General features: G+C 18.3%; 5 protein-coding genes across 6 annotated transcripts; 2 read left to right on the top strand and 3 right to left on the bottom strand.

Annotated features, from left to right (window-relative positions):
• Positions 1–1,859: 1,859 nt before the first annotated feature.
• On the bottom strand, positions 1,860–3,137 carry PGSY75_0206100 (cysteine desulfuration protein SufE; the record flags this gene model as incomplete). Its single annotated transcript, XM_018783729.1, has 4 exons — positions 1,860–2,068; positions 2,172–2,256; positions 2,366–2,444; positions 2,761–3,137. The coding sequence occupies 4 exons, from the start codon at positions 3,135–3,137 to the stop codon at positions 1,860–1,862; spliced, it is 750 nt and encodes a 249-aa protein (XP_018643719.1).
• A 1,471-nt stretch (positions 3,138–4,608) lies between these two features.
• On the top strand, positions 4,609–9,201 carry PGSY75_0206000 (putative DNA repair endonuclease; the record flags this gene model as incomplete). Its single annotated transcript, XM_018783728.1, has 1 exon — positions 4,609–9,201. One exon carries the CDS (start codon positions 4,609–4,611, stop codon positions 9,199–9,201), a length of 4,593 nt encoding a protein of 1,530 aa, XP_018643718.1.
• Positions 9,202–9,666: 465 nt separating this feature from the next.
• Positions 9,667–13,134, bottom strand: PGSY75_0205900 (putative 26S proteasome regulatory subunit RPN1; the record flags this gene model as incomplete). Its single annotated transcript, XM_018783727.1, has 4 exons — positions 9,667–9,746; positions 9,875–9,989; positions 10,300–12,972; positions 13,114–13,134. 4 exons carry the CDS (start codon positions 13,132–13,134, stop codon positions 9,667–9,669), a joined length of 2,889 nt encoding a protein of 962 aa, XP_018643717.1.
• A 1,631-nt stretch (positions 13,135–14,765) lies between these two features.
• On the top strand, positions 14,766–15,472 carry PGSY75_0205800 (hypothetical protein; the record flags this gene model as incomplete). The annotated part of the gene is made up of 3 exons (XM_018783726.1): positions 14,766–14,903; positions 15,048–15,219; positions 15,420–15,472. 3 exons carry the CDS (start codon positions 14,766–14,768, stop codon positions 15,470–15,472), a joined length of 363 nt encoding a protein of 120 aa, XP_018643716.1.
• Positions 15,473–15,669: 197 nt separating this feature from the next.
• On the bottom strand, positions 15,670–17,061 carry PGSY75_0205700 (hypothetical protein; the record flags this gene model as incomplete). Of its 2 annotated transcripts, XM_018783725.1 has the most annotated exons (6): positions 15,670–15,778; positions 15,903–16,131; positions 16,332–16,382; positions 16,504–16,588; positions 16,696–16,796; positions 16,968–17,061. In XM_018783725.1, the coding sequence occupies 6 exons, from the start codon at positions 17,059–17,061 to the stop codon at positions 15,670–15,672; spliced, it is 669 nt and encodes a 222-aa protein (XP_018643714.1). The 2 variants fall into 2 exon arrangements, with proteins under 2 accessions (XP_018643714.1, XP_018643715.1); XM_018783724.1 differs by lacking the exon at positions 16,332–16,382.
• Between the last annotated feature and the right edge of the window lie 1,040 nt (positions 17,062–18,101).

The following is an 18,101-nucleotide window of genomic DNA, read 5'->3' as shown; positions in this document are numbered from 1 at the left end:
TTTTAAAAATTTTTTTTTTTTTTTTTTTTTTTTTTTTTTATTAATCTCTTTTTTTAAAAATTATAACTTAAAAAAAAAAAAAAAAGAATAAAAATTAAAAAACATAAAATATAAAGAACAAAAAAAAAAAAAAAAAAGTAATATCAAATAAAAATACAAACATAAAAAATGAAATATGAAACAAATAAAGAGAATGATAAAAGCAAATTTTGTATTTGTTACATAAACATATTTATAGATATTTAATTATTAACGGAAAATATACATTATATTTTGGGTGAAGTATGAATAAAAGAAAAAATATATTAAAATGGATTATAAATATTATGCATTTTATAAGAATGATGAAAAAAAAAAAAAACGATGCTGTAAAAACATTTAATTTAACAAAAAAATAAAAATAAATAAAATAAATAAAAAGAGAAATAAATAACCTACAAATTATATGAATATATAACAAGTAGAATTTAAATATATATTTTTTAGACATAAAACAAACAATATATATATATATATATATATATATATATATATATATATAATATTTTATATTATTAAATAGTTAATTAAAAATAATATTAAGAAGGAAAATATGTACAAAAAATAAAATACAAATATAACAACAATATATAATGAAAAATGCTTTATATATATATATATATGTATATCTTGTTATATATTAAAGTTTTCCACATAAATATATAATTAACAAAGAATGTTGTTAATTGCTTTAATTTATACACAAGCCTTAATATATATATATATATAATATACATATATATATATTTTTAAATTAGCACAGTGGAATGTATATATTTATATTCATCTTTTTTTTTTTTTCTTTTTTTTTTTTTTTAAAAGATGATTAGAGGAATAAAAATTATTATGTAATTATTAATAAAACATGCGTATAAAATTTTCTCATATTTTGATCACTGGTTCATTTTACTATAAAATATATAATAAATGAATAAATAAATATATATATATATAAATATACATATATATTTCAAAAATTAATTATAATTCTCATTATTATATATTAATGATTTTATATACTGAACATGTTAAAATGAACACACAGCTAAGGTTTTTTTTTTTTTTTTTTTTTTTTTTTCTGTTGTGAAAAAATGCACATTTTATAATATTATTATAAAAAATGAAAAAAATTAAATATATTAGAAAAATAAGATTTATAAAACATTCTTTTTGTATATATTTTCCGTTTTTTTCTTCTTTATTTTTGTTTCCCACTATATTATGATTTTCTATATATTATAATTTATAATATATTATTCTTTATACTATGTTAAGAGGATTTTTTTTTTTTTTTTTCCCCCTTCATTTTAAAAAAATGCAGCTAGCCAAAAATTAAAGAGATTTTTTTTTTTTTTTTTTATTTCAAAAATTTATAGTGTATATTTTTGAAAAATATAAATAATATAATATATATATATATATATATATATGTATATATTATACAAAATAATGTAATAAATATATGTACGATTTTGTTATATAATAATGTGTACGTTTTGTTTATTATAAATATAAATCATTATATATATATATATATATATATATATATATTTATTTATTTATTTATTATATATTTATATATATATTTAATTTTATTTTCCTTCTGTAAATTTTACCTGAACAATACAGCAAAAAAATTTATTGAAATGTGATAGATAATATTGAATTAATATTTGTATTTTTAAAAAAAAGAAAATATGAATAACAATATTATGGAGAAAAAACCATATAATATGATACTATTTAGAAAAACAAAACAAATATTATTTTATTAAAAACATTTCAATTAATTTGTAAGAAAAAACAAAAAAAAAAAAAAATTAATTATCCATATTCTTCAATATATTGGTGCAGAATATTTTTATTTTGTTCATAATATTTAAATATCCATTTATTCTGCTCATTGTTAAAAATTCTGAAATACCAGTAAGTGTTATAAAATTGGGGTTTACTTTTAAAATATCCTCAGGCGTATATCCACTTAAACCGTCGGTTAATATGTAAACTATTCCTTTTGTTAATAATCCGTCTAAAGGGTATATGTTTAAGAAAAATATATTATATTTATATATAAGAAAGACAAAAGTGTATTCTTATATCAACATATATATATAAATATATTTATATTTTACCTGAATGACCCAACCATACAATAACTTTTTTTTTATCTTCATTTTCTTCTACTTTTGGGTAAATATATACCACCGATTGACACCCCTGTTATGTGTAGATTATATATATATATATATATATATATATATAATGAAATTCAAAAAAGGACATTAATTTATTTATTTATATATATTTTTTTTTTTTTAATGTTTACCAAAACTTGATTTTGTCTAATTTTATATTTATCAGGCATTGATGGAATTTTTTTTCCCATTAATATCACTTGTTGACTTCTAAAAAATAATATTAAATCATCGTATTATTATTATTATAGATATAATTGAGATTAATATATAAATAAGTATACGTTATGTTATGGAAGTTTAATAGAAAAAAGATACATGTGTACATATATTTAATGATACAAAACTGGATGGTTATTTTATTAATCAAATCTTTGTAAAGGGTGTTAAACAAAATTAAATTTTTTTTTTTTTTTTTTTGTTATTTTAAAGGTAATAAATTATATGAAAGACAGATATATAAACACACACATATATATATATTTATGTGTTCATGTTAATTTCATTTAATTTTTTCTATATTTACTTGTAATATGGACTGTTGGGCATCGATTGAAAGAGTTCAACTGTTTTTTTCAATTTTGGTGTTAAGTTGTATTGATCTATATTTTTTTGATTTTCTGGATTTTTATTTCCTGATATTTCATCAAATATGCCCTTTAAAGACTGCGTAGTTTTATAATATTTGGGTTTGTAAAATTGTATGTATAACTGAGGAGCATTTTTAATTTGGTTAACTTTTTTTAATTTATAGAAGATTATTTTTGTGCTTATATTAAAAAAAAAATTTTTTTTTTTGGATTCATTATTATATTTATCATGTTTAATAGAAAGTATTAAAATGAAACATGAGCATATTATATATAAAACAAAGAAGTGTGCCTTTAATTTCTTTTTATTCATTTTTTTTTTTTTTTTTGGAGATTACTGAAAAATAATTGGAGTCATATACTAAATATTTCTCATATTTTATATATAATGGTATGAGTATATGTGTTATATGTTAATAAGGTTACATTTTTTATTCAACATTTACAACATCCAAAAATATATATATATATATATATATATAATGATAAAAATAAAAAATAAAACACAGATATGTATATCTTTTATATATGATAAAAGATTTTATAACCATTTCACATTATGCATTAAAAAAATAAAATTGATTTTGTTTTAAAAAGAAAGTTCAAATTATATATATGACATAAAATGTGATATATATATAATATTTTATTCTTAATTTTAAATATGGGCATATTAAATGGTATGCCCGAAAACAAGTAAACTTTTCTTTTTAACTACCAAAATAAATGAAATAAAAATATAATTTTTATATAATATTTATAAAAGTAACATATTGTGTAAAGAAAAAAAAAAAAAAAAGAAAAACAAATAATATGATATAATTATATATTGTATATATTTAAAGAATGTAATAAAATTGTGGTTATTTGTTATATTTATCTATAAAATAGAGATGCGAACCCATAATTTATAATATTTAATCTATTTTTATTTGTTCCTTCTATTTTAATTAGCTATTTTAACAAAAACAAAAAAAAAAAAAAAAAAAAAAAAAAAAAAAAAAAAAAAAAAAAAAAAAAAAAAAAAAAAGAAAAAGAAAAAAAAAATAAAGTAAAAAATAAAATAAAACAAATAAATAAATTGATTAAAAATAAAATAAATAAATAAATAAATTGATTAAAAATGAAATAATATATATATTATATATATAATATAATTTTCGCAAAGTTTATATATATATATATTTAGAAGTATATATTATTATTTATATACTCAATATATTTTCCCCCATGTTATTTTATATAATAAATTATAATGCCTATGAATTTGATGTTTGTGTGGCGTTGAAGTGATGTATAGGTAATATTTTGTTTTAAATTACAAAGGAATATAAATATAAAAATATATATATATATATATATATATATATATGTATATGTATATATAATTTTATATTTTTATTTAAGAATATGTAATATATAAAACAAATTGGAAAAAAAATTATTATATAGTTTTATTTTTATATGCTAACATTTCAGTTAATAACAGTAAAAAAAAAAAAAAAAAAAAAAAAATTATGTCCATGAATGCATAAATAATTATAATGAAATATAAATGCCTTTTTATTTTATTATGTTTTAAAAGCGATAGCGTTAAGCTTAAAAATTTTGAATAAACAAATTAAATAATATTTGAAAGTGGTACACAAAGGAAAATAAAATAAAGCATATAAATATAAATAAATATAAATATATATAAATATATAAATATATATATATATATATATATATATTTTTCGTTTAATTTAATTATTTTTAATAATGTGTATATATAATTCGAAGGGATGGGTGTTAAAGGTCTTTGGTCGATTGTATCACCTGTAGGTGTTCGTGTTAATCCTGAGATTTTTACAGGGAAAAGAATAGCTATTGATGTTAGTATATGGTTATATGAATTGACGTATGCTAATAACGTGAAAGATCTACGAAATAAATCTTTTGATAACATGAGTATATTTAATGATTTATGGATAGATTTTTCTGAAAATATATCTAGTGAACTAAAAACAGATAATATTAAAAAAGCACATCTTTATTTTTTTTTTTTAAGAATATGTAAATTATTGTATTATAATATAAGACCGATATTTATATTTGATGGCAATCCCCCAGAATTAAAAAGGAAAACTATATTTCAAAGACAGATTAAGAAAAAAAATTATGAAGAAAAATTTAAAAAAACTGCTGAAAAGCTTGTTTATAATTATTATCAAAGGACATTATTGAATTCTTTGAAAAGTAAAAATAAAAAGAATGATAATTTAAATAATTTAGAAGATAATATAAATACACCCAAAAAAAAAACAGATACACCAAATAAGACCAACGATGATATGTCAAAAAGTAGTTTATTAAAAATATATGACGAGATTAAAGAGAAAGATAAATCCTTAAACAGTTTAGTTGAGAATGTGGGGAATGTACCTGTAAGTGTTAAGGATGTTCTAACTATATGTAATGATGATTTAAATAAAATAAAAAATAAAATATTTATGATAACCGATTTCGGTCCTGTTCTTTTTTTGGGTGAAGAAGATGGTCATATTGATACTGTAGAGAATATGAATAAATTAGATAATAAAAATGAGGAAGAAAATAATTTAAGTTATTCTATAAATCATAGTAACATACAAGATGTTAATAACAATAATGATGAAAATAAAGATAATGAAAATTATAATAAATTACAGAGAGATCATAAAAATTATGTAAATAGAAATAAGAAAAATACTAATATATATTTTGATGATAATGAAATGGAAGATAAAAGAAATAAAAATAGTCTATATAATAATGATGATATTGATGAACAAATAATAAGAAAAAAACATATGGCTAGAAAAAAATATTATGAAAGCATTCCAAAACCATTTAAAGGGTTTTTATGTATGAGAAGACCTGTAGATATTATTGATATAAGTAATTATAATACAGAGATGTTGGAATTTTCAGAAACATTAAAAGTAAATGAAAATAAATTTAAGCAACACCTTAATGTGTTAGATGAAAAAAATAGGTCACCTATAGTAAATATAAATTTATTAAAAGATAATAATAATAATATAAATAAAGATGTAATTGAAGGAGAACCAAAAAATGGGTATATTAATTTGATAGATGTGGATTTATGTAATAGTAGTAGTAGTATTAGTAGACTTGAAAATGATGAGAATATTGAAAGAGGGGTAAAAAATATGTTAATAACAAATGAAGATAATTCTAAAAATAATCATAATAATATCAATATCAATATGAATGATAATAATAAATATGTTGGAGAATGTAGTCCAGAAAAAAAAAATGATAATGGAATAAACAATAAAAATATTAATATATTAGAATTGCCAAATAATTTAGATACATCTAATTTATTTTTAGAAGGAAAAGATGAATATAAAGTTTATTATGTAAACAAAGAAGAAATACGGATTCCATTATTCAAAGAAATTAATAAAGATATTTTTGAAAAGCTACCTTTAAAATTACAGTATCAAATATTACAAGATATTAAAGAAGAATGGTATACTGATAATAGAATCAAAGCAATAAAATCAAAAGACGATATGGATGTTTTTTCACAAGTACAACTAGAAACATATGTAAGAATGATTAAAACCGATTTTGAAATAGAAAAGTTAAAAATAAAAATGGCAGAAAATATTCAAAGTGTAGAAGGAGAATTATTAATAAATAAAGATTTATCAAAAAATACAGATAATATTAGTATAAAAGATTATAATGTTATTCAAAAAAAAAAATCCAAAAAAAAAAAAAAAAAATTTCTAAATGATATATTAAATACATATAATTTTAATACTCAAAATAAATATCAAGATCTATATGTTAAAGGAGAACCATCACAACAAGATATTAAAAAAAATATTTATTCTGGTAGACACGAAATTTATAGAAACGAACATATTATAAGAGATACATATGATAAGTCTGATATATTTAGAAATATTAAAAAAGATAGTAATAAAAAAAATGAAATTTATAAATTACAGTTGGATCAAGAAGAAACTGATGAAAAAAAAAAATATAATAATAAAAATAATAATAATAATAATAATAATAATAATAATGAAAGTAACAAAAATGTCTTTTTAAAAATAGAGAATGAATTTAAAAAAGACCTTTTATTAGATGATCGCCAAATTTTTGGTGATAGCCTTTTGGATGATATAAAAGATTATAAAAACAATTCTCTTAATTTGGATAATAATAATGAAACAAAAATTTTATTGGAAGATAGAAAAGAAATTATAATTAAGAATGATCCTATTATAAATGAATATGAAGAAAAAAATAAGATAATATACATATCAGATGAGCAAAAATATAATAAAGGAGATATTATATTTAAAGACAAAAATGAGAAAAACAATGATACTTCAAGTGATGATTTTGAAAATTGTAGTGTGCAGGAAAAAATATATGTAAATGAAGATATAGAAGAATATAATAATAAAAATGAAGATAAATTATTATCATCATCTTCATCATCGATTATATTAGAAGACGTCAAATATAAAAAAGAAAAAAAAGATGAGTTTGTTAGCCCTAATTTGTATGTTCTACTTGATGAATTTGAGCATTCTAATGACGTTGAGAATAATTATATTTCAGTTTCTTCTGATGATATAAAACCACAGATGGACAAAAAAAAAATTAGAAGAGTAAATGAAACTACAGTAGATAAAATAAATGTGGAGGATGTTAAAAAAGGAGATGATAATAGGATAATAGAAATATCTTTTGAGGATAGCCATATATCAGAAGGGTCAAAATATAATAATAATATTAATAATAATATTAATAATAATGGTGATGATAATATTTATGATAATGTTGATAATAATATTTATGATAATGTTGATAATAATATTTATGATAATGTTGATAATAATATTTATGATAATGATGACGAATTGGAGAAAAAATTTCCAAAGGATAATATTTCAGATGTTGTCCATAAAAACCATATTAATAATACATATATTATTGAACAAGGGGATGTTGAAAAAGAAAATGAATTTGTAGATAATCATAAAGATATATTACCCCTTGTTGATAATAAAATACTATCGATCGAACCACAAAAGAGTAATGAATTAATATGTATCGAAAATAAAAACTCAAAGAAAAAATTTATGAGCAAAGAAGATATAAGTAATGTACTAATACATAAAGGTGATGATATCAACAATTTAAGTAAAGAAAATTATTTTGAAATATTATTAGATAAGAAACAAGATATGGATAATTTCCATATGAATGTAGAAGAAAGTCATGATAAATTAAAAGAAGATAAATTAGATGAAGGAGCTTATTTTGAATATCTAGAAGATAATAAAATTCTTGATTCTTATATAAAAGAAACAAATAAAGAAAATGAAGAATTAATAAAAGAATATAAAAAATTAAAAAAAAATAATATTGAAATAAATGATGAAATGAATGATGATATAAAATTATTATTGAATTTTTTTGGTATTCCATATATACAATCACCATGTGAAGCAGAAGCTCAATGTTCATATTTAAATAATAAAAATTATTGTGATGCTATTATAAGTGATGATTCTGATGTTTTAGTTTTTAGTGGAAAAACAGTTATAAAGAATTTTTTTAATAAAAAAAAAACAGTGGAAGTTTATGAAAAAAAAGCTATTGAAGAAAAGCTAGGGTTATATCAAGAAGAATTAATTAATATTTCTTTATTATGTGGATGTGATTATACAATAGGTGTGCATGGTATAGGTATTGTTAATGCTTTAGAAATAATTAAAGCCTTTCCAAATTTTGAGGATTTAAAAATATTAAAAGATATTGTATCTAACCCTTTTAAAAAAATAAATAAAGATAAATATAATGAAGAAATACAACAATTCTTAAATACTCATAAAAATTATAAACTTAATTGGATATTCCCAAATAATTTTCCTGATAGAGAAGTTTATAAATGTTTTAAATATCCTAAGGTTTGTACAGATATTAAAAAATTCGAATGGCATATACCTGATATTAACAGTATAATCAAATTTTTAAATAAAACTACAAATATATCAGAAGAAAAAGTTTTTAATGTCTTAAATCCAATTTTACAAAAATATAATGTTAAGGCTAGAACATATCAATCAAAAATTGAAGACTTCTTTCCACTTTTGGAGAAAAAAAGAAAAACTGTAGATGATTTAATTGATAAAATTAGAGCAAATAATAAACAAAAGAGACAAAAAAATAAAACTCTTCATTTGGATAATAAAATATCATCACTTATTGATATAAACCCAGCAGGAGTTATCAAATCTAAGAGAATGACATCGGCTTTGGATCATATAAAAAGGAGAAAATCAAGCAACAAAAAAAAGTGAAACAAAAAAAAATTAAATGAATAATTATTAATATATATATATATATATATATATATATATATATATGTGAAGAGAAATGAGAATCATTTCGTTAAAATTATTACAAAACATTTTTTTTTTTTTTTTTTTTTTTTTTTTGTAATTATAATAAAATGTTATTTGCAGTACGCAATATCTGCGTCCATATTTTACAACATATACATATATATATGTTTGATTTATTATTTTTTTTGTCAATTTTTTTTAAATTATAATTAATGTTTATAGCTATTCATATTTTTATTTTATGTATAAAAAATTAAAAAATAAAGAAAAAAAAAAAAGAAAAACAACAAACTTAATTTTTCTTTTTTTTTTATTTGTACGCAAGTTTAAAATATCAGCTTGTACAAAATTGTAACATATATAATAAATATGTCCACATTTTACTTTGTAAATGTTATATTTTCTTGAACCGTCATATGGTTAATTTATTTGTGGTGGGATATAGTTTGGATCCTTTTTAAGAATGACAATACCTTCTAAGGTATCATTGACAGATATATCTGCAGGAAAATAAAATATATATAATATATATAATACATAAAAAATATATATATTTTTAAATTATTAGTAAACAACAAAATTATTATATATTATTATATTTTAATATAATATTTTGAACAATCCTTACATTCTTCTGTGGCCATTTCAGCTCTATCAGTATGAGACAATAATACAGGTGTAACATGTGTTTGAAAACCTGTTATTGTTTTGGGTTTTCCTGCTTGTCCAACAATGTCAACGGCCTAGAAAAAAGAAAACATTATAATTACAAATTAAATATATATATTATTATAAAAAATAAAAATATATATATATATATATATATATATATTATATCATTTTAATGAATATTATAAAATAGCTATTTTGTTCATAAAATTATGAACAGTCAGGTAAAATTTGACGTTTGTCATTATATATATATATATATTATATCATTTTAATGAATATTATAAAATAGCTATTTTGTTCATAAAATTATGAACATTCAGGTAAAATTCGTCATTTGCAATTATATATATATATATATATATATATATATTTTTTTTTTACCTGTCCAACACGAACAGACACGGGAAGAGACTCCAATTTCTCATTAACCGTTACAAGCATTCTTGGGTAAATGCAAGGAACCAAATGATAGAGTAAGTAATGATATTTTCCAAGGATAGTAGATTTTAATTGTAAACAGGCATGAATTGTTATTAAAAGAGATCCTAAGGAGACATAATTAATAATTGAACGATTTGAATGTAATGGATTAATAGTTAGTAAACCTTTACCCATATATAACAATCCTTGAGCTAATCTTACAACAAAAATAGCATTGGTATCTTTACAATAAAATGCAGATAATTGTCTTAATAAGATAGCTATTCTGGAATTATTTGTTCCTGCTCCAACAAATCCTAGAGAAATGATAGCATGCAAAGCAACATCAGGATCTTGATCATGTGTTAATTTTGATAAAATATCTACAATATTTGGTTTTGGGAAAGATGTAAATAGTAATGCTAGTGCTAATGGTACTGCTTTTTTTTGATTTACATTTGAATATTGTAAAAAGTGATCAATAATTCTGGTAGTCATATCTGAACTAATATCATCAGTTAAAGCAATAAGTGCAATATTTAAAATAGCTACACATTGATCTAAATTATCTTCTACATAGGTTTTACTAGATGAACTTTTGTCTTCATTACTTTTAGTATTCTTACTGTTATTATTATTATTATTATCAGTTTTTTTTGATGTATCTGTATTAGTAGCTTTATTTGTATCAAGATTGGAACTTTTATTATTATCTGCATTATTTGCTGTTGTTGTTTTACTATCGGAATTATTTTTTTTATCACCTCTTTTTTCAACTAATACTTGTAACATTTTTTGAACTTTTAAAACATCATTCGATCCAGCAAAAGCCATACCTTCTACTGTTGCAATCATATATTTTGATATAGGATGCTTAATAATTTCTAAAGCGGATAAGGTAGCTTCACATTTTTCTCTTGAACATAAAAATAAAAGTCCTAATGCAACAGCATATAATTTAGCTATAGGAGTATCTAAAGAATTGTTAACTTTTTCTTTTTCTAGGACAGTATCTATTATATATTCAGCAATTTCTCTATTTTGTGATCCAACAAAAACTAGTCCTAATGATAAAGCTGCATATACACTACATTCAATAATACAACCATTATCAACTAATGGTGGAATTAGAATATCTAATAAATTTTCTCTATTAGTACCTGCATAAGCATAACCAAATCCTAATATAGCTCCCATTTTTTCTAATGTATTTTCAGCATCTATATGTTCAGATAACAATGCATATGCTGGATCACATTCATTTTTTATATTTGTACAAGCTAATCCAAAGGCCATTAAAGCACCTGCTTTAACATATTGATCACTACTATATTGAAATTTATCTATTTGTGATAATCCTTCATCTAAGTTCCACATTAATAATAATCCCATAGATGCAGTTGCACTCATTAGACCATAATCTTTATTTTTAAAAATCCATAAAGATGAATTAACTGTCATTAATTTATCCTTACAAAAAGCAGCATTTACGAATGCATTAACAAATGTGGAAGATAAATTTTGTTTGGCTGAATCCCATACGGTTGTATTTCTTTTTTCTTCAAGATGTGATTTATATACATCCTCTGGTAATTTGGGTTCTTCTACATCAAGATCCTTTGCTAATTTTAAGAATATAGGAGATAAATGTTCACCTGATGTTAATGTGGAAATTTCATTTAAATTAAGATGTGTATATTTTTTAATTTCTTCTTCTGTGAATTGTATATGTACACAATGTCTTGCGCAAATGAGTGCTATTTGTTTACATATTAAAATATCATTACATTCAAAAATAAGATCTTTAATTTTATCAATTTTATTTAATCTCAATAATATTTTTAAACATTCTACATGTTTATTATGTTTTTTTAAAATATTTAAAATAACATCCATTAATTTATAATATTCTTCAGTGGATGAACTATAATGTGTTAAATTTAATAGATATAATATTGATCTATCGCAAGATTTCTCATCTACATATAAATAAATATCATTAATTTTATCAACTTCTATTAATAAATCAATAGCTTCATATTCTGTATTATGTGCAAAACAATAAGGTACTACAATATTTACTAATTCATATATATGATTTATTGTAACGATTTTATTTGTTGTCGTTGTTGTTGTTAGGCCATTTTGATTATTTTCTTCTTCTTTTAAAATTTTATATTCAACTAACAATTTTGTTATTAAATTTTTTATATATTCATGTCCATAATTAATTAGATCATGTTTATTTCCAGTGATAACAAACTTTACAATATTATTTTCATCTCCTATTGTTGTAGATAATGCACTGATCATATTACTTAACTTTTTTTTACAATCTTCAAATATCATGTCATTAAATATTTCTATTAAAGTATTATAATGTGTTTTTAATACCTTTAATGCTAATAATGATGATGTTAATATACCACTTGTATCAATAATTTCTTTATTTAATAAAGTAATCGACAAATTTACAACATTTACATCTTCATCTCTTAATCTTGTAATTAATAATTCTAATTCTTCTTTCTTCTTCTTTTCTTCTTCATTTAATTCTTCCTTCTTTATTTTCGAATTATTCAATTTTCTTCTCTTATCGTCCACATCTTTCACTGGAACTTGTATAGATACGGCCTAAAAAAAAGAAAAAAAAAAAAAAAAAAATAAATAAATAAAATATTAACGTAAGAAGTTATTACATAAATGAATACATACATACATACATATATATATATATATATATATATGCATACATTTGTACATTTTGGTGTTTACCTTTTTATCCTCTGCTGTCATTTTATTGTTTTCAGTTTTTATTTATTTCTCAAAAAAAAATTAAAAAAATAAAAACAAAAAAAAAAAATATATATATATATATATATATATATATATATTTATATATTTCAAAGATATATATGTGACTAAAAAATCATCACTGAATATATGTTTATCTTGATAACTCTTTAAAGGTTTATAAAATGTGAATATCAATATATTCAATTTTTCTTGTTTAACTTGTTCAAATGTTTAAATAAATATATATATATATATATATATAAGGATATATATGTTAATACTATATATTTATATAATTTCATACAAATAAAACAAATATATATTATAAATATATACGTATATTTTATTTTATTTTTTTTTTTTTTTAAAGTTAAAAAATATATACATATATATATATATATAATTATAATTACAAAAAATGAAAGATTATACAAATAATAGTAAAATGTATAATAATATATATGTAAAATATTATAAAAATTCTTTCTTTGTAATAATAATTTAAAAAATATATATTTATATTTTTCGTATTTATAATTTATTAATCTTTATTTTTATTTATTTCGTACATTGTTTTTAAAATTTATATTTAAATCTGTGTAATAAATTATTTTTTCATCTTATCTGTGGGGTATTTTTTATTAAATACAAAAAATGATAATAATATATATATATATATATATATATATACATATATTTAGGCAATGAACAAATAATGAAAAAAAAATAATAATAATAAATAAATAAATAAAATGTAAGAACAAATATATGAATATTTATATTATATATATTTAATATATATTAATATATATATGTATGAAATATATGTAATATATATAATATATATAATATTATATATATACATAATATATTTAATATATGCCCATGTGCACTATAAAACAAAATATATATTATTGTAATAGTTTCTTTCAAAAATAGTTCATCATAATAAAAAAATAAAAGAAAAAATTTTTGGTTCATATCCATTCAGAGATATGAATTATAATTTTTGTTTTTTCTTTGTATTTTTACAATATATGAAAATATTATTATTATTATATATGTATATATATATTATTATGTATATATTATATATATATACATACACATGTTAAAGAAAAAGTTGTATGTATATATATATTTTTTTCTTCATTGTATTTAAAATAATTTTAAAATTCATTTAAGTGGATAATAAAAAAAAAAAAAATATAATTTTTTGAAGTTATTTAAATTATATTATATATTACTTATATGTAATAATATTATTATTTATATTATCTATTTTTTTTTTTTTTTTTTTTTTTTTTTAATTAAAGCGTTTCTTTTCTTATTCTAATAAAAAAGAAAAAAAAAATTTCCTTCTAGTTATTTTTATTGTCTCTTTTTTCGTGTATCTTCTTTTGGTTATATCCATAAAGTAGAACAAAATACTTTAAAATATTTTTTTTTTTCTTTTTAAGTATAAAATTAATTGTTTTCAATATTCAAACACATCATTTTATTGATATTATATATATGTATGTGTTTTATTTTGTATCATCTTTAAGAATTTTTTTTTGTTATTTTATTTATTTATTAATCTAATTATTTATTTCATTTCAATTATTCTTTTTCTTTGATTTTTTGTTATAATGGAAATAGTAAATGAAGGATGGGTGTTTAAACAGTCTAAATATTTGAAGAAGCTAAGAAAAAGATATATGATATTGACAAAAAATTTTATTTGCTCATTTAAGTCTGAATATTATCAGGCAGAAAAACCGACAGAAGTAAAAAAAAAAAATAATAATATAAAACATATAACATATATATATATATATATATATATATATATGGTACATATTTTAGTCCTTTTATTGTCTTTTTTTTTTTTTTTTTTTTTTTTTTTTTGTTGCTGTTTTAAAAATATGCAGATATTATACCTTAACAAGTTCACCGAACTAACTTCATTGGAAGACATACGAAAAATTAAAAATGTTGAAAACGAGTTGGGTCTTTCTAACATTCATTTATTTAATATAAGTTACAAGAACAGAAATATTTTATTTGTTACTGTTGATGAAAATGAAAAAAACAAATGGATAAGTAATAATATATATGATGCATATTATTTAAAATTACATAAAAAAAAAAAAAAATATATAATAAATAATATATTCATAATTCATAAATAAAATATACCCATAAGGGTTATATGTCATTATAAAATAATTGTCATACACACAAAAAAATAAAATAAAATAAAAAATATATATATATATATATATATTTATTTATTTTTATAGAACATATAAGCAAGCAGATGGTAAAACCTACAGTATTATTAAGTGATTGTTAACAAAAAGAAAATATAAAAAAGTGTGCAAATTGTGGATTTAAAAATATGGGACAATTAAAGCTATTTTATTTTACAAAAAAAAAAAAAAAAAATATTTCTTTTTTTGCAGCTAGCTATTTTGAATAAATAATATATATATATATATATATATATATATTTGTGTAAATTTTATAATTTTAAAATTTAATAGATATATCTTAATTTGGAAACGTTGGTGTTAAATAATTATCATATTTATTATTTTCATCAAAATGATAAGAACATAGAGAATTTAGATTAACATAATTTTTCAGTTCCTCCTTTAACCTATAAAAAGTATGGAAAAAATAAATAAATATATACATACATATATATATATATATATATATATATATATATATATATATATATGTTGATGATTATGATTTATATTTTATTCCATTTTCTATACTTGATATCTTGCTCATTTTCTTTTGTCTCATCAATATTGGTTAACAAATTTAAGATGAAAGCTTTATCTTTTTTTTTCTCCATTTCTTTTTCTTTCTTCTTTTTTTTCAATAGTTCATTGTTTTGTTCGTTTATTTCGTTGAGGATATAATTGCCTATGTCTTCTTGACTTTTTAATTCATCATTTTGTTTATAAATGTTTTTTAATTCTTCAATAGCTTTCTTATTTCCTTCATAATAAAAAAAAAATATATATATATATATATATATATATATATGACTTAATATTATGTTGCATAATTTTTGCATTATAATAATCTTATTTTACTGTTTCATATTTTTTATATTCTTTATTTTATTTTTTATTTTTTTTTATGTTCTTTATAATATATATATAAATATATATATATTTTTTTTGTTATTTTCCCACTTTGTATTTTTATAACACACATAAACTTTATAAGATATATATAAAAAATATTTCTTAATAGAATTATACACATATATATATATATATATATATATTTATTTATTTATGCACCTATTATGTTATATTTTATTCATCTATAGATATAATAAAAAGTATTCATTTATTTAATTACCTTTTAAAGCTTTATATTTTATCTCATCATTTTTGCTGAATGATAATTTGAAATCATGTTCACATTCCTTTTCATTTTTTAAATTCTAATATAAAATATAAAGAAAAGAAAATGAAAAAGATATAAGAAAATGATATGTTCTTTAATATATAAATGTATATATTTATATATATATATATATATATATATTACTTCGTAAGCTTTTATTGCATCCTTAAAATGAACATATTTTACAAAAAAAAAGTTGCTATTTTTTTTTCCAAAATATATGCCTTGACCTAATAAAGGACCATCTGAACAATTTAAATTAAAAAAAAAAAAAAAAAAGAAGAGATACATATAAATAAATAAATATATATATATATATATATTATATATATATTATTATATATATATTCCTCTCTTTTTAAGGCATTTACAATATTTTCATGTGTCTTTCATTTTATTTATATGAACATTATTACATTTACTAAATATCTCAGTAATTTCAAAACGATTAATATTAATAGGGATGTTATTACAAATGATCGTGGCGTTACTATTTAGGAGTTCATTCATTTAAAATAAGAATGTTAAAAATTTTAAGGGGAAAAAAATAAACAAATATATTATATATATAAACTGTTTTTTTTTTTTTAACCTTAGTTTGAACGTTTAATATTTAAAATAATAGATCATGATATTTAAAATGGGTTCAAAATAAATTCATAAGGAAATATTTTATTATTTTTTCTATTTTTTTTTTTTTATTTTCTAACATCTTTAAAAATAGATGATACTTCTTAAAGAAAATATTTTTTATGATTCATTATCTAAACAAAAAAATTATAATAAAAAATTAAAAAATGGGATAAAATAAATCAACAAAGAAAGAGAAAATAAAGAAAATAAAGAAATAAAGAAAATTCAATAATAATAAAATATATTATAAAAATAAATAAATATATATAATATATATAATATATTATGCATATATATTATTTATAATACATATATATGTTATATATATATTTTTTTTTATATTTTCTTTTTTTTTTTTTTTCATCGATCGTATGTATAGTAAATAATTTGCTCATGAAAAATGTTACAGTAAAAAAAAATTTTTAGTTAATTAAAAAGAAGAAAAAAAAAAATAATAATAAATAAAAAATAAATAAATACATATTGTCACGAAATAATGTATCTTTAAAGAATATTTTAAAATAATATAATAAATAATGGATGAAATATATAATATATATGAGTGCATATTTTTATTATATTATATTATATATATATATATATATATATATATATATATATATATATATATTTATAGAAAATAATAATATTAGTAAGAAAGATATATTAGAAAGGTATAAAAAATGAAAACACCTCATATATATTTTTATGTAAATTAAATAAAAAAAAATAAATTAACATATGAACAAATATAATTATATAATATATGTCATATATATATATATATACATATTATATGTATTAAAATACACATATTATAATTTTATGGACAAAAAAAAAAAAAAAAAAAAAAAAAAAAAAAAAAAAAAAAAAAAAAAAAAAAAAAAAAAAAAAAAAAAAAAAAAATTTATAAATAA

This window comes from Plasmodium gaboni, chromosome 2, assembly GCF_001602025.1.
Source record: "Plasmodium gaboni strain SY75 chromosome 2, whole genome shotgun sequence".
NCBI lineage: Eukaryota > Apicomplexa > Aconoidasida > Haemosporida > Plasmodiidae > Plasmodium > Plasmodium gaboni.
The sequence above is the reverse complement of the archived record's forward strand: the minus strand, read 5'-3'. Positions and strand labels throughout refer to the sequence as shown.